Source organism: Narcine bancroftii, chromosome 2 (genome assembly GCF_036971445.1).
Source record: "Narcine bancroftii isolate sNarBan1 chromosome 2, sNarBan1.hap1, whole genome shotgun sequence".
In the NCBI taxonomy this organism is placed as follows: domain Eukaryota; kingdom Metazoa; phylum Chordata; class Chondrichthyes; order Torpediniformes; family Narcinidae; genus Narcine; species Narcine bancroftii.
This window is the reverse complement of record NC_091470.1, coordinates 328,344,503-328,371,632: the sequence shown is the minus strand read 5'-3', so window position 1 is coordinate 328,371,632 and position 27,130 is coordinate 328,344,503. Positions and strand designations below refer to the sequence as shown.

Here is a 27,130-nt window from a genome sequence, read left to right as displayed (position 1 = left end):
TCAGAAAATGAGCCGTTTATCCCAACTCTCTGTCTTCTATCTGCCAGCCAGTTCTCAATCCACATCAATACCTTGCCCCCAATCCCATGAGCCCTGATTTTGCATGCCAGATGTTTATGTGGAACCATATTGAAGGCCTTTTGGAAATCCAGGTACACCACATCCACTATTTTACCTGTCACCGTCTCAAAGAATTCCAATAGATTTGTCAAGCATGATTTACCTTTTGTAAATCCATGTTGACTCTGTCCGATCCCTTCTCTGCTAGTCATATGCTCCGCTATTACATCCTTAAATAATGGATTCCATCATTTTGCCCACTATTAATGTAAGGCTCACCAGCCTATAATTCCCCACTTTTTTTCTACCCCCCTTTTTAAATAGTGGGGTAACATTAGCTACCCTCCAATCCATGGGTACTGTTCCTGAGTCTATCGAGTTCTGGAAAATAATTTTTAAAGCATCTGCTATCTGAATGTCCACTTCTTTAAGTACCCTAGGATGTAGATTATCAGGCCCTTGGGATTTATCGGCCTTCAATCCCTTCAATTTCCCCAAGACCATGTCCTTAGAGATACTGATTTCTTTCAGTTCCTCCCTTGCATTAGTCTCTATGTTTCCCAACATCCTTGGTAGGTTACTTGTATCCTCTCTTGTGAAAACAGAACTAAAGTAAGAATTTAATTGGTCTGCCATTTCCTTATTCCCCATTATATATTCCCCTGATTCCGACTGCAAGGGACCTACTCTGGATTTCACCAATCATTTCCTCTTGACATATCTATAAAAGCTTTTGCAGTTGGTTTTTATGTTTGCCACAGGCTTACTTTCATAATTTATTTTTGCCCTATTGATTAATCCCTTTGTCCTCCTTTGGTGCATCTTGAACTGTTGCCAGTCTTCGGATATGGTACTTTTTTTGGCCAATTGATAAGCTCTCCCTTTGGACCTAATGCTGTCTCTAATTTCCCTTGTTATCCACGGTTGAGTCACCTTTTTTGGTTTATTTTTATGCCAAACGAAATTATAAACAATTTCTGCAATTCTTCCATTAAATCTGTGAATGCTTTCCATTGTCTATCCACCGTCAACCCCTCCCATAAACACCACCCAATCAATCTTACTCAACTCCTGACTCATACCATCATAATTCTCTTTATTTAAATTCAGGACCTTAGTCTCAGTTTTAATTTCTTCACTCTCCATGTCAAGTGAGAATTCGATCATATTGTGATCGCTCCTATCCAAAGGGCCTCGTACAACAAGATTGCTGATTAGCCCCTTTTCATTGCATAATACCCAGTCTAAAATAGCCTGCTCCCGAGTTGGTTCGTCGACATATTGGTCTAGATAACCGTCCTGTAAACATTCAAGGAATTCCTCCTCCTCAGTATTTTTACTAATTTGGCTAGTTCAATCTATATGTAAATTAAAGTCTCCCATAATGACAGCTGTTCCCTTATTGCACGCTTCTCTAATTTCTCTTATTATGCCTTCCCTCACCTCTACATTACTATTTGGAGGCCTATATACCACCCCCACTACCGTTTTCCACCCTTTGCTATTCCTCAGTTCTACCCATATAGATTCCGCATCTTCCAAGTTAATATCCTTCCTGTCAATTGTGTCAGTCCCTTCCCTCACCATCAAAGCTACCTCACCCCCTTTTCTTTCTTGCCGATCCCTCCTAAATATTGTATACCCCGGGATGTTAAGTTCCCAGGCTTGCCCACCTTGCAGCCATGTTTCTGTAATCCCAATCAAATCGTATTTGTTTGTCTCAATTTCCACAGCCAATTCATCTACCTTGTTCCAAATGCTTCTTGCATTAAGATATAAAGCCTTCAGATTTGCTTTTTTCACCCTCCTTGCTCTTTCTGATTTTTTTACTTTCGCTGCCTAACCCAACTTTTCCTATTTTATCTTTCCTGTCCTTTGCCTTATCATACAGGTTCCCATCCCCCTGCCAAATTAGTTTAAACCGCATCCGACGGCTGCACCAAACCTAGATGCCAATATATTGACCCCTTTTAGGTTTAGGTGTAACCCATCCTTTTTGGAAAGGTCATGCCTTCCTCAAAAAAGATCCCAATGGTCCAAGAAGCCAAAACCCTGTCTTTTACACCAGCCCCTCAGCCACACATTCATTTGTCTTAACCTTCCATTTTTGTCCTCAGTTGCACTTGGCACAGGTAGCAATCCAGAGATCACCCTCCTGGCGGTCCTGTTTCTTAGCTTCTGTCCTAGCTCACTGTAATCCTTTTTTAGTACCTCCTCCCTCTTTTTATCTATGTCATTGGTACTCACATGTACCAAGACATCAGGCTGCTTACACTCTCCTTGCAGAATACTCTGGACCCGATTTGAGATATCCTTTACCCTTGCATCAGGGAGGCAGCACACCATGTGGGTATACCTATCTTGCTCACAGAATCTCTTGTCTGTACCTCTGACAATGGAGTCCCCAATGACCACTGCATTCCTTCTTACTTTTTGTACCACAGTACCAGGCTCAGTGCCATCGACCTGATCATTGCGGCTAGCTTCTGTCAGGTCATCTCCCTCAACAGAATCCAACACAATATACCTGTTGCTGAGAGGAGTAGTCACAGGTGTGCTCTCCATTTTCCAGGCATTTTTTTTCCTTCTCCTGACAGTTACCCACTTACCTGACACATCTGGTCTCGGGGTAACTATCTCCCTGAAAGTTGTATCTACTAACTCCTCACTCTCCCTTACCATCCGCAGGTCCTCAAGCTGCAGCTCCAGATCCCCAACTCAGTCCTTAAGAAACTGCATCTCGGTGCACCTGACGCAGATGTGGCTATCTGGGAGGGTGGAACTCACCCATGGTTCCCACACCTGACACCCAGGACAAAGCACTAAGCCCATAGGCATGACTGAGTTAAAATAATGCCGCTTACCTTTCTCCTCGCCTGCTTTCGCCTAAGCCTGTTGAGCCAAAGACTGGAAGTCCCACTCCTTCGCTGCACGCTCGCTCGCCGGGCCACTCACTTCACCTTCTCGTCACTATCACCAAGCTCCTCCACCTCCGACTCTCAGCCAAACCAAGTAGGCCCAAGCCCCGGTAAGCCCCCGACTTTCATAGGTTACCTTCTTGTTACCTTCTCCAAGCTCCTCCTCCTTCGACTCACAGCCCGACTCTCTCTGAGCTCCTCCTCCGACTCACAGCTGATTCAAGTAGGCCCAAGCCCCGGTAAGCCCCCGACTTTTATAGCTTACCTTCTCGTCACTTTCTCCAAGCTCCTCCTCCTCCAACTCACAGCCCGACTCTCTCCGAGCTCCTCCTCCGACTCACAGCCTATTCAAGTAGGCCCAAGCCCTGGTAAGGTCCCGACTTTTATAGCTTACCTTCTCGTCACTTTCTCCAAGCTCCTCCTCCTCCGACTCACAGCCGATTCAAGAGAGATGTTTTCGCTGTAAGAAGGAAACGGGAATAACAGTACATGCAATTTGGGCATGTGAGAAAATGGAAAAGTTTTGGGAAGATCTAAATCAGGTATTAAATAAAATCACAAAAAGCAACATACCAAAAATCCAGAGATCTAAATAATATAAGAAGTAAAGAATTAGGCCTCGATTTGGATGAAGCACAAAAAAGATTGATTATGATAGCCTTAGCTGTAGCAAAAACATGTATAATGTCAACCTGGAAATCAGAAGAGAGCCTGAGAGTACAGCAATGGTACATAGAAATGAATAAATGTATTCCATTGGAAAAAATAACATATAATTTAAAAAATAAAGTCACATTATTCGAACAAATTTGGGAACCGTACATGGAACACAACAGAGAGGGCCTACCACGGACCTCCACCCCCTAAAATGATAGAATGAGAAGAAGACGAAATGAACTGACCCAGTGTGTAAAAGTAAATGACACAATTTTCTTGTTTATTTTCAATGTGTGATGACATTGTTTAATGGGTTTATTGTATTGTCTACGTTGATCATTTAATGGGTTGGGAGGGGGGTGGGAAGAAGGGAGGGGGTAAAAAGGGGAGAAAATGACACTGTGTATATTCAAGAGGGAAATGTTTGTGTGTATTTTGGTTAATGTGGTTCATAGTGTGAAAAACAAAAAAAATTTAAAAAAAGAACAATTCTTTACACCATAACTGTGGTCCACGCAATTGAGTCGGCATCATTGGGTGTCGCAAATCTTAACCAAATGTTGAGCTACATATTTCTAGTGGTAACATTGCACCCTACAGAAACCACAGGAAGTTTCACAAGGAGGATATTGACACAAATAAATCCAAACAAAAGGGATGTTAATTCATTAAGAATAAAAGAGCAAAGCAAACCTTGGTGAGCCTTTACATTTCCATCATTTCATTAAATGCTAACATTTTCTTTGTATTCAGTACAATGCACAGTCAAGAAAGCATATTAAACATGTCCTTCAGCTCTAAGGACACGTTGAAACACAAATATTATTTCACAATAGATGCATCAAGTACATCTTATATCTACCTGAAAATATCAAAAGGGGGAGCAAAACATTTCAATCACAATACTTAAGATTTGAATTAAAGATGCCATTTCAGTTTGTTATCATAATGTCATCAGAATCTCATTGGACCTTAATAAATGCACTTTTTTTATCTGAAAAATAGAAACACAAAGATAGAATGTTCTTTTCATTTTCTGTTATCGCCAATGGTCATAAACAAGTTTTGAACATCTTGGAATGACAATTAAATATAACTGTGTTATCTGAAATATTCTCATTTTTTTTATTATACAAGTGTAATAAATTTGCAAGCAATGTCAGTTTTAAAATGATAATATATTAAGACAATGATTTGCAGCTGAGATTGAAAAGAATTAGAATATTGTGGCAATTTTAGGTCCTTTTAGATTTCAAGCCAAATGCACTAATAATAAACTGATCAGTAGTGTATATTGCATATCATTTTTTATGAGGTTAAACAACAGGGTGCAGATGCTGTAATTGAAATACACAAATGTGCTGGAGAAACTCAACAGTCGCGCAGCGTCTAGAGAAAGAAAAGAGTAACCAATGTTTCGGGCCTGAGCCCTTCCTCAAGGTATGAGCAGAACGAAGACAGGGGCCTTAATTAAAAGGTGGAGGGAGGAAATGAGATGAGGGTAGAAGGGGCAGGGGGGGAGATCACAGGACAAGAGATCATAGATGGATATGGGAGGGAAGGCAGGAGAAAAGCTGAGTAGTGATAAAGGGAGGGGGTAGCATACTGAATGGAGAGGGAAGGGGGTGGGGATCTGGAGGAGAAGAGACAGAGGGATAGGGAAAGTGATTGACTTGTGGGATGGATTTAATGGAAACTGGAGGCCCCTGTTAATGCAATCTAGTTGGAGAGTGACCAGACAAAATATTTTTCCTCCAATTTGTAGGTGGCCATGGATAGACATGTTAGGGCGGGACATCATCAATGCAGATATAGGATATATTTGATGTATATATTGTGAAATAATATTTGTGTTTAAACGTGATCCTTAGAATAAAGAACAACAATATGTTCGATCTGCTTGCATTACCGTGCATTGTGCTGAATACAAAGAATACATTCACAATTAACTGAGGGACACCAACGTTTTATTCTTAGTGAAATAAAGTTCCTATTTTTTTTATTCAATATCCGCCTGTGCTCCTCCCTCTGCCCCTTTTTCCGCTCCTCTCCTACACCCACCTTTTCATTCAGGCACCTGTCTGCTCATACCCTGATGAAGGGCTCGGGCCTAAAATATTGTTTACCTTTTACTTCCTCTGAATGCAATATGGCATGCTGAGTTTTTCCAGCACTTTTATGTATTGAAAATTATTATGAGACACTGATTTAAATATATTTGCATGTGTGTTGGGTTTCCCATTGTAATTATTTTCCAGGAAAAGCATGGTTGAGTTGGAGTATAGATGGTCTATATCCTCAGTATTACAACCTTAGAATAAATAAAACTGAAGTAATTATATAAATATATTACCACCCAATACAATAGCTTAATATTTATCTGTATTCAGTTCTTAGTTTTAATTCTGGAATTTACACTCCTCATCAATATTATTTATCCTGTTTTGTAGATTTGTACCTTAAATTAATTCATCGTTAATATTTCTGAAAGTTCCAATCTGATATAAAGGAAGGTAAAGCATATTATGATTTTGATACATTGTAAACCTATTTGTCATTTAAACATCTTCTTAATGGTCTTATTACATAGTCAAAGAATCTTTACCTATTTATTCTTTTCAGTGACATACAGATGAATGCACCCGGTATGAAATGCATAACTCCCAGGTTGATCAGATTTTCTGAAGTGTTCTGCCAGGCTGAGGAGGAAAACTGTGGGAATAGTTGTCTTATTTTAATCAAAGATGAAATTGCATGCATTTCGAATGTACGCTTCTCTGTCCCCAGTGAAATCAGATGAGCTGCAGACAATCAAGAAGGAACTGACCCAAATCAAAAACAAAATTGACTTCTTACTGGGAAGACTGGAGAAGATGGAGAAACAACAAAAGGCAGATGCCGGTGGGTAGAAATAAGCACCCGTAACAGACAAGTCCTCCTGGGATAAATTAAGCCAAAATAGTGCCATCAGTCACATTGACAGGTTAGAAACGATACATGGCTCAAAGTGATTTTCATTAAAATGTTATCATAATCTAATAGTTACTTTAAATCAAATGTGATGGCACCTGAGGCTTAAAGCGAAGTCTTACTCTCATTTAAAACTTGCATTGATATGAAGAACATAATTGTACTTTAAATCTGAAATGATCTGAATTCAGGGATTCTGGGTAAATGTATCCTTTTTAAAATATTTATCAGTTAGTTTCTGATTTAAAATAAATGACAAATATTTTGGGCAAAGAGATTTTTGATCGGTAATACCGGTTCCCATAGTTATAGCAGGGAATTAAATTAAAGGCACAATAATGATGCTTAATTTTAAACTTTCCCAAACTGAAATTATTTTTCATACATCCCTGGAAATGTATTCAGAAGGAGGAGGAAGGAGATGGGAGGTGGATGTTTCTGGGATGAGTCTAAATGTTGGTGATTGATTTTTTTTCCGGAATTTCATTCTCCAGGCCCTTCTGCAAGTAAGTTTGTATTTCATCTATAATTTAGAGCGATGGGTATTGTTCTGTCTCAAGTACGATGATTCATGCATTTTACTGCTTTGTTTTACAAAAGTGCACATTTAATGTCTAAAGTGATAATATTTCACAAAAATAAATGTTCCCATTGGATAAATTTAAAGAGAGAATTATAGTCATTATAGCAGCCAATGAATTTTTCCCACCGTTTTAATCCAGCGAAGTAAATAGTGAAAAGGTTAAATTAATTTCAATGTTTTGCAGGGAATATCTGAACAATTCAAAGAAAATCATTCATGTCAAAAATGTGTTATCTCAGCATTTGATGTTATCATCTTATATTTAAGAATATCTTTGAAATTTTGTCTGTTTTTACTAGTGTTGGAATGCAGGCTTGAATGACTTTTTTTTTCAGTTGAGTACGTTATTGCTGCTATCCAATTCAAAACTTATAGGGCAGAGTTTAACTCACTGCATTGAATGGTTGGTCGATGGAAAACCATCCAACCAATCAGACAATAGGGCAACAGGTTGAAATCAAGGACCAGCCCATGTGATTGATACGTTGATGAATGGCAGGCCTTGACAGCGTCATTCTAGAAGAGACAACTTTGAGAAAGATAGCAGTTCGATTCAGTGGGGTGTGGGAACCCAGTATTGGTGTGATCATAATATTCTGTATCCTTGCCACAGCCCCCTTCAGAGGGTACCTTTGTGCTTCTGCAAGTTGAAACGTTGTGGTTAATTCTGGTGCACCCACCTGTACAATTGAGTGGATGTAACACATACAATGTAAACATGCAGAAGGATGCAGATCCTGAAGCTAAGAACAATCTACTGGAGGAACTCAGTGGGTCGACCAGCATAATTGGGGGGAAAAGAATGATCAATGTTTTGAGCTAAAACCCTTTATCGAGACACTCTTTACGAGACAGTCTCAAAAAGGGTTTTGGCTTGAAATGCCAACTGTTCATTATCTTCCACTAATCCTGCTTGACTCACTGAGTTCCTCCTGCAGATGGTGTTTAGTTGCACACAGCGTAAACAGTTATCCTTCAAAGTCGCATTGGCATTCTGTTGATTGGAAAAGATTGAAGTACGCTTTTGATGGTGAGCCATTGGGTAGATTCTGGCAGGACACACCAGTTTTGTTCAATAGAAAGATCTGGAAAGTATTGGTGGGTAAGCATTGACTGGATATTAAAAACAGTGCAGATCAGCTACTTTACAGCACAGTTAGGGGAGCAGTTAGTGCAACACTATTACAGTTCCAGTGATCGGGACCGGCGTTCAGATCCCATGCTGTCTGCAAGGAGTTGGTACGTTCTCCCCATGTCTGCTTTGGTTTTCCCCGGGGGCTCTGGTTTCCTCCAACCGTTCAAGACATACTGGGGGTGTAAGTCAATTAGGTGGAACAGGCTCATGGGCCGATAGGGCCTGTTATGCTGTATGTCTAATTTTTTTTTGTCTGCTACTATTCCATTCTACCAGGGGAGTCCACATATGATCTTCAGTAATATTTATTTGATCCCTGTTAAAGTCACGCATAGAATTTAGTTATAAGTAGCAACGTGCTTCGGTATGACAGCTTAGGTGTTAGCTTCTTAATTTAGGTTCGAGAATTTTTTGAACATCTTACATCTAATAATAATTCTGCTGCTGTCTCTTCAAAAAGGTTTAATCACCAACATATTACAGCACAAGGACAGGGTCTGTGTACTGAAGATTATTTACATCTGATCATTATTTCCTGTGATTGATCATTTTCACTGTAAAAGCATTCAAAGATCCTGATATAATTCAGTATGTCAACTGACAGGAATGTTCTTGGAAATAGCCTGACCTGTTCTGGTTTCAGTGAATGACAACGAACAAAGGTCAGGTCCCCCTCACAGTCATATTGTCTATAAATGACTACTGCTTCTTTGACAACAAGAGGTCGGCCTCATCAGCAACAACGATGAGTCGCAATATAGAGAAGAGATGGAAAATCTTGTGAATGGTGCAAAACTAACAACCTGAGTTTCAACATGGACAAGACAAAAGAGATGATTGTGGACTTCAGGAGGACCAGAAACAACCACCCTCCACTGCACATTTTAATAGCTTGATAGAGTGGAGAGCACCAAGTTCCTCAGAATCCACTTAAGATGTCATCTATTCTGGCCACACAACATATCCTCACTTGTTAGGAAGGCACAACAGCGACTGCTCTTCCCGAGAAGACTGAGGCAGGCATGACTACTGGCCATCATCCTGTCAACTTTCTACAGGAGCTCTAACGAGAGATTTCTGGCTGGCTGCTTCACAGTGTGGTGCGGTGACTATAGAGTATTGGATCGGAGGTCAATCCACAAGGCCATAAAAGTGGCAGAGAGGATCACTGGATCTCCCTCCTCCCCCCCCCCCCCCATTGATGTGATCTACTGGGATTGTTGTTTGAGGAGGGCTGGCAAAATCATTGAGGACCCTCATCTTCCAGCTGCTCCTATCAGGAAAGAGGTATAGGAGTATCAGAGCCAGAACCACCTGAGTGAGCAATAGTTTCTTCCCATGGGCAGGGAGACGACGGAATGACTGAGAAACTGCTTATAAAAACCGTCCAAGACTCTATCTATTTCACAATATTTATTTATTTTATTAAATGTATATAGAGTACATACTGCATATGCATCATTTGAATTTGTGTTATGTTTGTATGTGTGTTTGCATGTTTTGCATCGAGGACCTAGAACACTGTATCTTCTGGTTGTACTTGTACTATTGGATGATAATAAACTTGCAATTGAATGGAATCAAGTGAACTTAAGTAATTCTAATGGAAGCCTCCTCGGCCAAGACCCATTTAGCTTTAGCTATAGTCCAACTGTACCAGCATCCAGCAATATCAGTGGAGACACAAAAGACTGAACATGCTGTAATCCTGAGCAAGCAATAAACCGCTGAAGTTCCTCAGCAGGATTATGCAACATCTATGGTTGGCAAAGGAATAGTTGGCATTTTTGATTGAGATCTTGCTATCAGTGCCTGGCTTAATTATAAGACATCTAACAACGCAGAGTTTCATGGTTTTATTCAAGATACAACTTGCATTGTTTATAAACTGTGAATTATAAACTTTAGGGTATATTTGAAGAGATGATGCAAATTGCCATGCAGAGGCAGGTGCACCAGGGAATAAATGCTGTTTACCAGGGAATAAATGCTGTTTCACCAGTTCAATAAGTTCCCATCTTGGAGTTTGCATCAGTGATACGGTTGTCAGTTTTATTTGAACGAATTCCTAGAGTTATGATCACTTTAATGTCTGCTTCTTACTGTTCCATGCCATTGATTTTGCCTTTACTCCCTCTTCCTGATCACAGCACAATATGGTCCCATGCCTCTTGGAAAGCAAGTAGAATTTTTTAATAGTTGATTGGCTGTCAGTCAAGTTGTCTTATCTGTAATACCACGTCTTCAAATCAAATTAAAACACTGCTTTTTTTCAGTTTCTGATAATTTTTGTCTTGGAATGCTTGGAGCAGGGCCATACTCATTTGCTGGAGAATCCAGGCTGATACAAGATGATTGCAATTCCCAATCTATGTGGATAAATTTATATAATTTACAAAATGGAATACCATAACTATTTTATTGGTCAGTTGACCTTAATGAGTTAGAGCTAGCTAGAGCTTCACTAAATTCATACCGGAGAACAACTCTGAGGAAAGATCGGGGCGGCATGGTTGGCGTAGCGTTTAGCACAATGCCTTTCCAGCACTAGCGATCGGGACCAGGGTTCAAAACTGTAAGGAGTTTGTAAGTTCTCCCCGTGTCTGTGTGGGTTTTTCCCGGGGGCTCCAGTTTCCTCCAGCCCTTAAAAAGTACCGGGGGTGTAGGTTAATTGGGTGTAAATTGGGCAGCATGGACTTGTGGACCGAAATGACCTTGTGCTATATGTCTGAATTTGAATTTATATTAATAAATTTTAAAAATTGTAGTATTTTCTAAAAAAAAGCAAAATTAATGTTTGAATAAATGTGTTTAAATGATAAGATGTTTAGATGAGTACAAAACCCTTTGCTTGGAAAATTATATTGTTTATTGTCATGTGTAGCAAGATACACTAGGTACAGTGAAAAGCTTTGTTTTGTATGCTATCCAGGCAAGTCAACCTATACATAAGTACAAGAGGTAGTACAATAATTTTTTAAAAGTACAGGATGTAGTGTAACAGTAAATCAAAATGTTCAGGTACAGTTTTGCAAGAGTAGAGAGAAAAGTGTAGCTGAAAACAGAAAACTGATCATTAAAGAGCACCTGATGATCTTGTTTAAGTAAGTTAAACTTCCACGTAGGACAACCCCCTTTCAACTGACAACTGGTCACTGCATTACCGTAATAATGTGCAGGCTTTGGAATGGGTACAAAGGATGTTACCTGGATTATAGGGTATGAGCAATGGGAAGAGAGATTGGACAAACTCTGGTTGTTTTCTCTGGAGCATCAGAGGCTGAGAGAAGGCTTGATAGAAATTTATAAAATTATAAGAAGATAGGCATAATTTTTGTCTGAGGGTTAAAATGTCACATGCTAGAGCATATATGGTTAAGGTGGGGAGGGTTGAAATGAGATATGTGTAGCAAATAAGGGCCTTCATTTGTGGCAGACACAGATATGATAGTAGCTCTTGAAAGGCTTCCAGACAGACAAATGAATATGGAGGAATAAAGGAATATGAATAAGTGACAGAATAACAGTTTAATTTGAACATCAAATTGAGTGCAGACAAGCAAGATGAGGGGCCTGTTCTTGTGCTGCACTGGTCTCTGTTCCATGGCTGACAGAACCATAGGTTCTAGCCTGTTTTCCTGGCACTGCCAGGTGACAGGCTTGGACATTTCAGACCTTTCCTCAGGGGTGCTCTGATTTCTACCCACATCCAAGAGACCTGCAGGTAGACAGGTTCATTAACCACTAAAACATGCCGCTAGTGTACATGTAAGCAGCCGAATCTGAAGTGAGTATTGGGAATTTGAGTGAATAACTTGTGTTAATGTAGGATTAGTGAAAATGGGTGCTAGAAGATAAGTGTGAACTTGGGATAATGGGCCATTTCCATGCTATATGACTCTACAACCCTATGATTACATTGCACCTTAACAATTACTTTCTGCAAACAAATTGGTTCCTAACTAATGGACCAGTGAACTTGGATCTAAGCATACCCAGTACAGTTTAAATTGGATTCCCAATATGAAAAGGTTAGACAGGCTATTCAAACCGCAAGGTTTCTCTTCAGCATGTCTTTATGATTCCTCCAACTATACTTTTTATCCATTGCCCTGACATTATAAGATACACAGCCACCAGTTTCTGATAAAATGGACTTAAAATTTATGTAGTAATAGGTCAGAGTTTGCAATAAAAATTTGAAATATCCAGCATTTAGAGTTTGTGGATTGATGTTCCATTTAAAACAGTCAGTCTGCATTGCTTTTAAAAATGAGTGTTCAAGTTTGTGCTTTCTGCTAAAATTTCAATTTGCTGATTTTATTTTCCCTTTTCATAACTGTAAGGGTTAACAGTGCATGCTTGTATAATATGTTTTATTGTTGACAGTAGCTGGAGCATTCATGAATACATCTTGATGAGGACTCAGCAGATTGCTTGTTTGAATCCCAGTTTGCCCTTGATTTATCAATGTATGCTGTCGCATCATCTAAGACAAATCACTTCCACAATCGTGACTTGGTCTCCGAGGGAAGGTGAAGACAGAAGGAGCTTAAGTATGTCGGGGTATGAGCCGGAGCTGCTCCCATTGCATCTACGAAGCATATCACAAATGCTGAAGGCCATCTGGGAGGTACAAAAACCTCCAAAATAGCTTTAGTGTCTTCATAATTAGAAGTCTGCAGCAAAAATTCCACCATCTAAACCCAAAATGGAACTTAAAAATTTCTTCCACTGTTCTCCATGCTATTTTAACTGTATCAACCAAGAATAAAATAGATATTCCAGCTAATAAGCGTCTAAAGTTTTGTTTAGATGATTTCTGGTTCATCTTTTACATTCTACATATAGCGGTACAGCTAACATTGACAATCAGCTCTTCTCGTCCAGCACTTCTTGGAAAATCAAAAACTATAAGAGGAAAAGTCATCCGTATGCTGTTTGATAAGATCATAATTGCTTTTCTCCCTCAATTCCATTTTACTCAGTCCCACCCATTTGACCTATCTATATCTCTCTGCAGACTCTCCACAAACTTAGAGTTCAGCATATCTAAATTTGCTGATGACACTAACATGAGTGGAGAAGCAAATTGTACAGAGGATGCGGAGAATCTGAAGAAAGATTAGTGATAAGGCTAAGTAAGTGGGCAAGGGTCTGGCAGGTGGAGGTTTTGCGAGGTCATCCACTTCTGAAGGGAAAATGTGAAAGACTGGACAATGCTGTTGTGAAGAGGGACTTGGGAGTGCTAATGCAAGAATCTGCTGGTTAGCAGGTGGAAAACGTCGTCAAGAAAGCAAATGGAATGTTGACCTTCATTGCTAGAGGGATTGAATTGAAGAGCAGGGGGAATCTGCTGCAACTTCACTGGTGAAGCCACAGCTGGAGTGCAGCATGCAATTCTGGTTTCTTTACTTGGGAAAGGAAATCCTTGCTTTGCAGGTGGTACATAGGAGCTTCACCAAATTGGTTCCAGAGATGAGGCAGTCAGACTATGAGGAGAGATTGAGTTGACTGGGACTATTCTTGTTGGAATTCATAAGAATGAAATTTGAGATTTCAGATTTATTGTCAGAGTGCATGCATGACATCACATACAAACCTGATTTTCTTTTTTCCTGTGGGCGAGGCAGAATTACCACTTATTAGTAGTGCAAAACAGAACTGTACACATGTAAACAAATAAAGAAATATAAATAAACTGATTGTGAAATACAGAGAAAAAAATAATAAAGTACAGAAGAAAGTCCTTAAATAAACCCTGATTGAATTTATTGTTGATGGTGGAGGGGTAGCAGCTGTTCCTGAACCTGGTGGTGCCAATCTTATGGGACCTATACCTCTTTCCTCATGGTAGCAGCGAGAACAGAGCATGTGCTGGATAGTGTGGATCTTTGATCATTGCTGCTGCTCTCCGTCGGCAGCATTGCCCTTGGATGTTCTCAATTGTGGGTAGGGTTTTGCCTATGATGTTCTGGTCCGTATCCACTACCTTTTTCAGGGCTTAAGATGTTGGGGTATTGGTGTCTCCATAGCAGGCCATTATGCAGCCAGTCTGCGCACTTTCCATCACACATCTGTAGAAATTTTCCAGGGTTTCCTGAGGAAGAAGAGGTGCTGACATGCTTTCTTCATGATGCCATTATTGTGCTGGGCCCAGGAAAGATTCTCCCAAAAACTTAAGTTTGCTCACCCTCTCCACCTCTGATTACTGGATTGTACACCTCTGGTTTTCCCTTCCTGACATCAACAATCACCTCGTTAGTTGTGGTAACATTGAGTGCGAGGTTGTTATTGGTGCCCCATTCAGCCTTGTTTTCAATCTCCCTCCTGTAGGCTGACTCGTCGCCACTTTGTGTACAACCCACTACCATGGTATCTTCAGTGAATTTTTAGATGGTATTACTGTTGTACCAAGCTACACAGTCATAGGTGCATAATAAGTAGAGCAAAATAAATCACATGGTTTCATCTGCACATGCTACAAGGTTAACACCGCCACTCCACCCCCCCCCCCCCCCACCCTGATCAGTGCCACTGCTGCCGTCACCATCCATAGGGTGTGACATCATGAGTTATCATACCAGGTGACACCAACCCTAGTGATGTCACTGGGAACAGCTTCTCTTTGTTTACTCTGTCTAAACCTGTCATGATCTGCTGTACCTCTATCAAATTTCAGTCTTTTATTGCTCTGAGGAGAACAGTCCTAATTTCTGCAACATAACCTTGTGGCTGAAATCCCTCATCATTGGAATCATTCTGGTAAATCTTCCCCGCATTTCCTCTGGGCCCATGGCCAGCATTCTCCAGTTGTGGCTAAACCAATATTTTATAACCTCTCTGCTTTTGTACTGTACACCTCTGTACAGAGGTCTCTATACAAGATTTCAGTCTACCTCCTGTATACTGACTCATCGCCCCTTTTTATACAACCCAATACCGTGGTATTAGCAAATTTGTAGATGGCGTTGTTGTCATACTGAGCTACACAGTCATAGGAATTCTATTTCATTTATGCCCAACCATTTACAAAGATTGGTGTGCATGTGCACTCCAATACCTGCCAATAATGCTTGCCAAACAACTTCTAATAGAACTACAAACAGGATTCATTTGTGGTCTCACAAGATATGTATTATTGCAACAAAATAATTTCGTTTTATGTTCCAATTACTTTGTGATAGAAGGTCACATTCTATTTCTTCTGAGACAGGAAAAAATATATAATGGGGAAATTGAAGAAAATGCAAAGAAATTGAAGAATCATTTTGTATAATGTACACACAGATGGCGTACTCTGTCCACCATTAAGAAGATGGAGTGTCTCCCACAAATGAAAGTGAAAATGGTGGGATCCATCTAAAACCAGTGTATTGTGTCTAAACAAGGAAGACTACAATGGCATGAGAAAGGAATTACCAGCAGCTAGCACAGTCTGGAACACAGGCTGTGTGATAGGACATTTGAGGATCAGTGGAAGACATTCAAAGGAAATTTTTACAGGGCTCAACAAAAGTATATTCTCATTAAAATCAAGGAAATAAAGGAAAGGCATCAATCTAAACCTTGTGTACAAAGTTGCCAGGAATAACGGGAAACGGGAAGATTGGAAAAACTTTAAAGAGCAACAAAAATTCTCTAAGCAAGCAATAACGAAAGGAAAGCTAGATTAATACAAAATATGAAAACAGTAAAATTATTTCTAATTCATCTTCATTCTTCTTCTTTGGCATCTGTCAGTTGTGGTTGACCATGGGCACTATACCTCTGGTAGTCACTGTGGAGTGGCCTCTCCAGGGCACAAGCCAGAGCAGAGTTAATATGCTCCCTGTGTAGTAGGACCCCCTCTCCATGCTAATGACCGGTCCAAAGGAATGACCAAGTTTGGTGTCAGCAGCATCGCAGGAGTTGCCAAGCCGGTCCTGGGTACAGCAGTCAGCTGCCTTCAGGACTCTGACTCTGGATTTCTCCTCAGGGTTTACTCCCAAAGCCTTTCCCGTGAGTGGATATAGCCACAAGGCAGCAGAGGTTTGAAATTGGTTTTCCCTCTCCCAGATGAGTTACCATCCATCGTTAACGAGCTCCATCTGCCCGGAGTGACTGGTTTCAAGGCACCAATGGCTTGCCTTTTGTCCTCCTGTCAGTGAGAACAGCTCCGCTGGGCTTAAGAACTATCCCACACTTGAAAGCCAGGAGTCAAACTTGGTGGTCAGAGGCTGTGTGAGTCACATGCCATGAAGAGCATTTGTGTAGCAGTGGGACCTCGTCCCCACTACCACCTTCGGCTATGACAACCTTTAGAGCCTATTCATAAAAAGGTGACTAAACTGAACAAGTCCCTCGGAAGGTGAGAAGGGGGAGCTATTGGATAATGCGAAAATGGCCAAAGCCTTGAACGACTATTTCACTTCGGTCTTCGCAAATCTAATAAGAACCGAAGAACAGGAGCATGAGTTGGCCATCTGGCCTGTTGAACCTGCTCCACCATTCAATAAGATCATGGCTGATCTGATGATAGGTTCGTCTCCATTTTTTCCCCCATAATTCTTAGTTCACCTACAATGTAAAATTCTATCCAACTCGTCTTTAGTCTGTTTGCTGAGATTGCCTCCACTGCTTCAATGGGCAGTGAATTCTATAGGTTCACCATGCTCTGGGAAAACCAGTTCCTCCTCATCTCCATCCTAAATCTACTACCCTGAAATTTGAGGCTATGTCCCCTAGTTCTAGTTTCACCTACCCATGGAAACAACTTATCTATCTCTATCTTATATATGCCTTTCATAATATTATACATTTCTATGATCCCCTCTCATTCTTCTGAATCCCAGCGATTACACTCCCAGACAACTCAATCTCTCCTCATACGCTAAGACTCTCAACTCTGGAATCAGCCTGGTGAACCTCCTCTGGACTTCCTTCAAAGCCAGTATCTCCTTCCTCAAATAAAGAGACAGAAATGCACACTGCTCTCCAGATACAGCTTCACCAGGACCCTGTACACTTGCATCATAACCTCTCTGCTCCTAAATGTAATCCCTCTAGCAATGAAGGCCAACCCTCCATTGGTAGCCTACTGCAGCTGCAAACCAACCTTTTGCAAATCATGCACAAACACTCCCAAGTCCTTCTGCACAGCAACTTTCTGCAATCACTGGCTATAAAATCCAATCTTCCATTTTTCCTTCCAAAGTAAATGACCTCACATTTACCAACATTGTACTCCATCTGCTAAACCCTTGCCTACTCACTTAATCTACTTATCTCTCTCTGCAGACTCTCTGTATCCTCTACACAATTTGATTTTCCACTCAATTTAGCCTCATTAGCAAACTCTCTGTTCCAGATCATTAATGTATATCATTAACAGTTGTGGGCCCAGCACCAACCCCTGCAGCACACCACTCACTACTGAATGCCAACCAGAAAAACACCCCTGTATTCCAACTTGGCTTTCTATTGGTGAGCAAACCCTCTAACTATTCTAATACATCACCCCAATCTATGCATCCTTATCTTATGGATGTCTTTTATGCAACAGCTTTCAAATGCCTTCTGGAAAACCAAGTAAACGATGACTATCAGTTCTCTTCTATCTACTGCACTTATTGTATCCTCAAAAAACTCCAGTACTTTTGTCAAACAGGACCTGAATCCATGCTACATTTGCCTGATGGATCCATTTCGTTCCAGATGCCTCGCAATTTCTTCTTTAATGATAGCTTCAAGCATTATCTCAACTAAAGATGCTAAACAAACTAGCCCATAGTTTCCTGCCTTTTGCCTACATCTTTTTTTGAACAGTGGCATGACAACCATATTCCAATGTGCTGGGACCTGCCTAGAGTCCAGAGAATTGTTGGTGAATTATCACAAAGCCTCCACTATCATTCTACCATTCTTTCAGTATCCTGGGATGCATTCCATCAGGGTTAAGGGGGCCTGTCTATCTTTAAGCTCACAAGTTTGCTCAGCATTACCTCTTTACCTTCTATTGTATCCAGGTTCTCACCTCCCATTGCATCCATCACCTCGGTCTTTGGCATGGTAGACACAACCTTCCAGCTTGAAGAACGATGCAAAGCAGTCATTCATTCATTTCCCAATATCAGTTCCACCTTCTCATCCTCCAAGGGACCTACCCGCATTCACTTCAGCCACCCTTTTCCACTGTATATAATTATAAAAACATTACTGTCAATTTTCACCATCTAGCTTGCCTTTCTTTACTGCTTGCTTTATGGTTCTTTTTTGCTTTTTAAAGTTTTCCCATTCTTTTAGTTTCCCTCTCTATTGGCAAATTTATACACATGAGCTTTTAGTTTGATACCTTCCTTTATTCCCTTAGTTATCCAAGGTTAGCTATCACGGCCCTGAGAATGTGAAGCAGAACACAGAAGTGTTACATTTCAGTTCAGATTGGGATTGCTGATAGGTGAAAGACAGGAATATATTTCACTGAGCCATGAAAAAGGCTGGCACTGCAAAACCCATAGTATTGCATTTATTGAATTTGAATATATTTATGAGATCATTGAATTTTTAACTGCACTGTATCAATGGCCTTGGAGCTTGATTCCTAACATTGAAATAAGTTCTCATTAAATGTTGCTTTAGAATTGGTCTGAAGATCTTCCCGCCTCCTGCACTGATATACCTTTCTCCCATTCTTGACATCATCCACTGAGGCATTGAAAATATCTGACTGCTCCATTTTTCATCAGGCATGGGTTCCAAAAAAAACCCATTAAATGATTTTCACAACTTGTTCAAGGCACAAACCACCTTCCTTTTAAAAGGTGCATTGGAAGTTCATCAGCATGAGGTAGCTTGACCTAGTCCTAGATTCTAAAGAAATTAGATTGAAAATGATATGTAAAGTAGCAAGCAACCTAATTAGAACTGATAATAACTGACATTACAGTCATGAATTCAATAGCATGAATTCTGTGCACACCCTACGCTGTGTTAATGGCATTCTGCAGTGTTGTCTGTAAGGAGTTTGTACATTCACCCTGAGACCTGCATGGGTTTTCCCCAGGTGCTCCAGTTTCTTCCCACCCTCCAAATACATATGGGGTTTGAGGTTAATTGCATATAATTGGGCAGCTTGGGTTTTGGCTGGAATACTACATTTTGTAAATACAATTTTTTAATTTAAATCTTAGCATCTATTTATCTTGCTGAGCTCCCCAAATTTTGTATTTTCCAAGATTCTTTGGCCTCCTATTCCTTCTACCAAATTAGATTAAATTAATTAGACAAACATCCAGCTCACTCTTGGCCAGCTGACATTACCAATTCATACCAGGACAAGGTGTGTCGTCTTAAGTTGGGACTGCAGGCAGATCGGCCCACTCAGGAAAATCTAGGATCGTGCCGTTCTGTTATGTTATATTAATTGTTTTGTTGCATAAACTTGTGACGATGAACTAATCCATTCCATCTTCCATCTGTGAGATTCTGAAGCAGAGAAAGTGATGAATCTATATTTTTCCTTCAGAGTCACAGAAGAAGCAGCTCGAAGAAAATTCAGAGTCTGCTCATGAAGAATCCATATCGGAGAATGCAGAAACCTCCACAGAGGATCAAGTAGAAGGAGGCCCTGATATTGATGCAGATGGGGAAGAGATGACTGATGGAATTGAAGAAGATTATGATGAGGTTGGCAGCAATGAAATGGTATGATCTAAATGAGCTGATCTGTAACATGGTGTGTTTCTTCTTGCAAGACTGCATAATTAGTTCCAAAATTAGTCAACTTAAAAGTGTCATTGTCAAGAGCCATGCAAAAATATTTTGAAGCAGAAGACACATGTGATTGTCATTATGTGAGTGTGGCATTTGCATTATGATATGTGTATTGAACAATATTTTTTGATGTGGTCAGATCGTAAATATCTTATTAGCTCTTTTTTAACGAGGTGTTGCCATTGTGTAGAGGGTTTTCAAATGGACTACATTCTTGGAATTATCAGCAATTTGGTCCTTTGAAAGCATCACTGAAATTGCAGTATTTTCAACTGGGTGAGTTAACACATGGTGTTCCACACTGTGGCAAGATGAGTTTTCAGGTGTCTTCACAACAGTTTAAAAAAATATGTTCTTTGACATTGAATTGGAATAGCAAGTTACATTTCCAGTAAAGTCAACCCAGAGGTTCAAAGAGATGAGATACCTGTAGGTTGAAGACTGAGGACTTAAGTGTAAAGAGAAATGAAGAGAAAACAGAGCATGAAATGTCTGGTACAATCAATTTCCCCATGCTTTCAGGGAAAACATGGATTTGTAATGGACATGGTCAGTCTATGAAGCATTAAACTAACTTTTTAAACTTAACAATTAACATTTAGAAAGAATACAGATTGAATGCAGAGCCTTTTCAATTCCTATTATCTCTTCTCCTAAATAGATGTTGCCACCAACATCCCATAGGCCAATAACTGGAATTCTTTGAATGCAAGTCACCATGTACCAAACTCCACTTTCTCCAACCTGCAATGTCTTTACACATACCTCTTCACCCAGTTTTGGGACAAAATGGTTATGGTATTGCAAATCAATATGTTAAAGCAATTATCCTGGTTTACTCTGAACACTGCATATATCTGCAGGATTTTTAATGTTATTTAATATTCTACATCATTCATAATTTTGAAAATTGTATATATTTAAGGATGATCAATGTATTTCTAATTAAAAATAATGGCTACTTAATGACATTGTGAATGAAAATTGAACTTTTATTTAAATCTGTCACCTTGCAAATCCAAATTTAAAATGAACCTTTGTGCTATAGAATTTCTGCAGATGGCATTTGTCATCAGTACACTGAAGAATAAAAGATGAATAAACATCTGCAGAGATGTAGTCATGATGCAGCAGAATTGTCAAGAAACGATTCCCTCTGTTTATAAGCACATACTATGATAATATTGGTTGTGTTCTTGGCATTTTGAAAATGTAATTGTGTCACTTGTACATAACACGAACTCAAGAAAAATCCTGGACTCTTTCACCATCAATCAATTAAAATGCCACCCTCAAAGCTACAGTAACTCTCTTTTATTCAGAATTTCATCAATTCTCCTCCACATGTTAATTCAGTTCTATCTCACTGTAAGCTTTAATTTGACCCTGATATAATAATTTCAACAGCATTGATTGTTAAAATAACAAAAAACTGCAAAAATAATTGTTATACTTTGTAACTGATTAAAAATGGCATTGATGGGAAACTAAATAAAGTGGCCAACACTATTGCCAATAATCCTTCTCTGGTTTCTTTCTTTTCAGTCAGTTTGCTCTATTAACTTCATAGCAAGAATCATGTATCAGACACAGAGGATACACAATTACTCATTTGATTTTCATGTTGCTTTTCTAATTGATCATTGCAAGTGCAAATAACTACCTTAATAACTTGGAAAACATCAGACATGATTAATAGATTTTAGATTTTTATAACAAGACAAACTTTTCAGTTGTTTTTAACCATATGTTTTTCTTAACCATATGTAACAAAACCATTCTCTGAAATGTTGCAGATAAGATGAACTAAACTAAGAATTCAATCATTTCACAACTGCAATATATGCAAACTTTTTCTAAGAAAATAAGATGACCATTTTAAACTATTTTTATTTGCTCAAAATTTTACATTTTGAAGTACTTTGTTCATATAATATTTCATAACGGACCTAGACCAGTAAAATCCATTGTCCTTTCTTGTTAACTGGAAAAAGACAGTTAATGTCACACAGCATAGCAGAATAGCTTATTATAAAATGGGTTCCAATCATCACTTTGTATATAATTCTTTTTTAAATATTTTTATTGAGGTTAACATATAAATCCTACATACAAAATCTTCTAATATAACAAACAACAGGACATATCATATACATATCACAAATTAATATAAATGCAAATCGAAAATCTATCCATATTTGCTTATCTAACAATGTTTCTTAAAAATAATTTTGGATAGTATATAATTCAATAAAGCAGATTTCAATGATGCACAGTGTGTGTGAACATTCGTGCTGCCTGTCCCGTGCCAGGAGCAAGAGATCTCATCATCTTCACTTTAAAAAAAATCCTTTAAATAATTAGCTGAATAAGCTGTTGAAGTTTGTAAATTGAGGAGCGTGTGGGAGGAGGAGGAGGAGGAGGATGTGCTGGTGGATCTCCATAAACCGAACCAGGAACATTCATTACAGGAAATGAGAAATGGCTGGAAAGAGTTGAGTGGAGTTAAACAAGAGTTAACTGCCCCACCTGTACTACCTATTACCTCCTGTCTGTTCGCCTGTTCTCCTTTTCCCCCTTGCTCACTCCTCCCCTCTCCCCCTACCTTTATATTCAGACATCTGTTTCCTTATTCCAACAAAAGACTCAAACCGAAAAAGTGGGTTACCTTTTGCTTCCTATGGATGTTACATGACTTATCGAGTTTCTCCAACACATTTATGTATTGCAAGATGAATGGAATAAGAGGACTGGCCTTCCCCTAGAATAATTTTGAGGTCAAGAAGAGCATGAATTCTCCTGGCTCAACATAAAAAGTCATTTGGATGTATTACTGAATTCTTTGGAGCATTCTTTGGTAGTTTCTTTACATCCAGTATCAATGCCTGTGAATTGCTATGGGCAAGGATTACTATTTAAAGGCTTTTCCAAAACCAAATTTGATGAGAGTTGTGAAGCAGATTGTAATTACAGAGTATTATCAAAGATGCCAAATGTTCCAAAGCATTTTGTCTGTTATCAAACATTATTTGGCATTGCACCAAGTGAGGAAATATGAAAGTGTTTGATCACGAACTTGGTCAGAGATAATAAGCTTGAACTCGAAAAGGAGAGGAAACCATATCTGCCGGCAATCGGACGATTCATATAGGAAGACTCCCAGATTTTCCACCTAAAATGTAGGTTTTGAGGTATACCCTTTGTCTGGCACTTCGCACTGACCACTGACACTGTCACAATATTTTAATACCAAAGTATCATATAAAGGTTTTAATTTTATTGACATAACAGGCCGATTAAAGCCTCTTCAGAGCTGACGGCAGTCGGTCTGGCTGGACGGACCCTGCTGGGGTGCGCTGAGACTTCTTTGGGCACGTGCAGGTTGGCACTGCTGAACTAGCAATGCCCCTCAATGTGCACGCATTCTTTTTGCTGTTGCCATTTACGTGGAGGTGAGCTGGGTTGTCAATACGGTAGAGTGGTGGGGTGGGCCTTGGGCATGACTGGGATTCTTGAGTTGGAGCCAGTTTTCCACCATCTTCAATCTCTTGTTCATATCAGATTCTATCGGTTACCTGCACCGTAGAACAGTTTACAGAGGCCAATTAAATGTCCAACTATTGAATTTTCTCCCTGAAGTTGTGAGGCAGAGCTGCGAGGTGCAACACTCTGCTGCCGAAGTCATAAATAACATTCAGGGCAGCGTTATTGCATCAAAAGTTCCCTTCAACTTGTGGATTTATATCCTTTAGTTCACATTAATGACATATCCAAACCTGTGCCACTCATGTTTCATGATTCATATTTAAAATAAAAACTAGGATTATGTTTATCTTTTCCCTAAAGGGGCAGATTGCCTTCCATCACCTCTTTCCTTGCCCCCACCGACTTAAGGACTTACTTATTTCAACCCTGAACAATCACATATAAATTAAGTCCCCAAAATAAACTCGATCCTCCAGGAAGTAATTACTACACTTCAACCAGACTTTCCCAACAGGATTCAAGGACACTTTGCCTCCACTGCAAGGGCAAATCCACCAGAGGTAGTGACAAGAGGGAATGATCCTGGGAAACCGTCACATTGAGCCTGATCATCACTACATGTCAAGAGAGGAAGAGATTAGGATCAACCACTCTTTCTGCTGATAATGTTTCTCCCTGTTGAACCACTGGAAGAAATGTTGAGACCATCAAAGACACAGAATGTACTCTGGGTAGGGATTTCAGTTTCCATCACCATGATTGCCATGTCCTGCTCCACTGAGCTGTGCCAGTTTTAAGAGGCATGGTTGTCAGGCATGGTTGTCAGGCATGGTTGTGCTGCTGTGGCCAAATGAATCACTGTCAGGGATAAATTTATGTGACCTTATGCCTAATGATCTATCCATGGTATTTTCAGCTCCATTTTTTAAAAACGTGAGTGTCCACCACTTGTGAAAATTAAATAATATTTTGATATCACCCTCAGTTTGACATGTTTTATTTGTTTTTGAGATCGATGCATCACTGACTAGGCCTTCATTTATTGTCCCCCTGATTGGGAAGGTGAATGAGAGCCACCTTAAACTATTGCTCTCCTTCCTTTGGTGAAGAGACAGTGGGGCAGAGAGTTTCATCGATGAGGGACCAGAGAAATATTTCTAAAACAGGACTCTGAGTGCCTTGAAGGTAACCAGCAGACTGTGGCATTCCCTTGCACCTGCTGCCCTTGTTCTTCTTGGTGGTAGAGGTCATGAGTTTGGAACGATCTGGAAGTAGCTGCACTCTTCAGTACCTACCGCGGACAATGAGCACTAAAGATCAAGATTCAAGGTTGAGAATCCTTTATTGTCATGTAACAGTACAGATCATGTACTATCACATGAAAATGCCTTCTGCCTGCTGAAAGGCAGACAAAGAGATGCCATTAGTTTTGCCCGGCACGCCTTGCAGTAAGAGAGAAAGAGAAGCAAAAGACAGCCCTTTCAGGATCACTGAGTGTCCATGTACTTGGCTCCAGCTACCTCTGCAGCTGCACAGACTCCAGTTCGATGCATCGGCAACTAGAGCTCCACATCCAAACCTCTGACACGATCAGGAAACCTGCAGGGACTGAGGCCCTTCTTGCTCTCAGCTCCTTCTCAAATCCTGGCTCCGATACCTAGTTCCCATGAGCCAGTGTCCATGCAAGTCACACACAGCCTGTGTGGGTCCTTCAGCTGCTGAGCTCCTCATTTGTCCACTGCTCTGGTCATCGTCCTGTTGGGTCATCTCCTCTGCTTCTCCTTCTCCATGGGGTGGGGAGGGGGCGCTGTTCTCCCCATTTCTGGTGCCTTACGCTGGATCACTGGAGGGTGCAACCGCTCATGGCCACTGCCGAGCACAGGCACCAAGGTTGCAGGGTTTGAATTTTAAAACACCGTCGGCTCCTTGAGCAGGCCTTACAGAGCCATCGGCATTAGGAGCAGGCGACTGAACCTTTCAGAGCCACGCTCTGTCTCCACTCTCCCAAGTCCGCACCAGCAACAGCTGTGCTGTCATTCCAGAAACTCCTATAACGCCACCATTTTTTAAAGAGGGAGTAGTAAAGGAAGTGAATGCTGAGAATGCCAGTGAAATGGGCTGCGTTGCCCTGGATTGTTGAAAGTTCAGATTTATTGTCAGAGCACATGCATGATCTCACATACAACCCTGAGATTCTTTTTCCCGCAGGCAAGGCAGAATTACCACTTATTGGTAGTGCATAAGACTACATATACATGTAAACAAATAAAGAAATATGAACAAACAGTCCAAAACAGAGAAAAAAATCAATAAAGTGCAAATGTAAGAGCACTTAAATGAGTCTCTGATTGAGTTTGTTGTTAAGGAGACTTATGATGGAGGGTAGCAGCTGTTCCTGAACCTAGTGGAGCAAATTTTGTGGTACCTATAAGTCTTTCCCAAAGGTAGCTGCGAGAACGGAGTGTGTGCTGGGTGGTGTGGATCCTTGATGATTGCTGGCACTTTAGGCAGACATACTTTAGACATACTTCCTGCTCTTTTGGCCCATGAACCCGTGCCACCCAATTAACCTACAACCCCCAGTACATTTTTAATGGTGGGAGGAAACCGAAACCCACAGGGAAATCCCACACAGACACAGGGAGAATGTGTAAACTCCTAACAGACAGGGTGGGATTCGAACCACTAACAGCTATGCCAACCATGCTGCCCTCAAGAACCTGTAATTGTTCTTCATGGTGTGGAGAGTTTTGTTTCTGATGTCCTTGGCTGTGTCCACTACCTTTTGCAGGGCTTAGCACACAGGGGTATTGGTATTCCTGTACCAAACCATGATGCAGCCAGTCAACACATTTTCCAACACACATCTGTAAAAATTTGCCAGGGTCTCCAATGTCATACCAGACCTCTGCAAACTTCTAAGGAATTAGAGGTGCTGATGTGCTTTCTTCACAATGCCAGTAGTGTGTTGGATCCCGGAAAGATCCTCTGACATAGTGACTCCCAAGAACTTGAACTTGCTTATATCGAGCTTCTTGAGTGTATCCAGGCAAGCGGAGCATATTCTAACCCCCCTCAACTGCTATCCTACAAAAGGTGGAAAATCTTTGAAATGTCAGGCAGGAGTGCAGTGCTCTGCTCCAGCACCTCTGTAAAAAAAAAGGCAAAATAAACAAGTGGGGATTTTTTAACTAGGAGGGAATTTAACAATGGTCACATATTAAATACAGGCAGGATTGGCGCCATGCCCCCTCCCTCGCCCCCCCCCACTGCACAGAGCGCTGTTGTGGATATATGAGGAACCTATTTCTTCCATGATCCTTCACTCTCAATTATGCAATGCCAAATACAACATGGCAGACACCAAGGCCTCTGGCACCTAAAAAATTAGCATTGCCACCCTGCCAGGTGAGTCATTTAACACAGGATATCCTGGCCCGGGTCCTAACTCTGAGCCTCTGACTTCTGCAGCACTGCACCCCTGCCTGAAATTTCAAAGATTTTCCACCTTTTGTAGGATAACAGTCAGAAGTGTGTTAGAATATGCTCCGCTTGCCTGGATACACT

The 27,130-nt window shown here is 40.4% G+C and overlaps 1 protein-coding gene across 5 annotated transcripts in view; it reads left to right on the top strand.

Annotated features, from left to right (window-relative positions):
* Positions 1-21,586, top strand: part of LOC138755655 (RNA-binding Raly-like protein) — a 454,313-nt gene extending 432,727 nt beyond the window's left edge. For all 5 annotated transcript variants that reach the window (XM_069922039.1, XM_069922037.1, XM_069922038.1 and 2 more), the window contains 2 exons: positions 6,423-6,536; positions 19,830-21,586. In XM_069922039.1, the coding sequence (XP_069778140.1) occupies positions 6,423-6,536; positions 19,830-20,014 (299 nt within the window). In that variant the 3' untranslated portion in view covers positions 20,015-21,586. The remainder of the gene's footprint in view (positions 1-6,422; positions 6,537-19,829) is intronic.
* Positions 21,587-27,130: the final 5,544 nt, after the last annotated feature.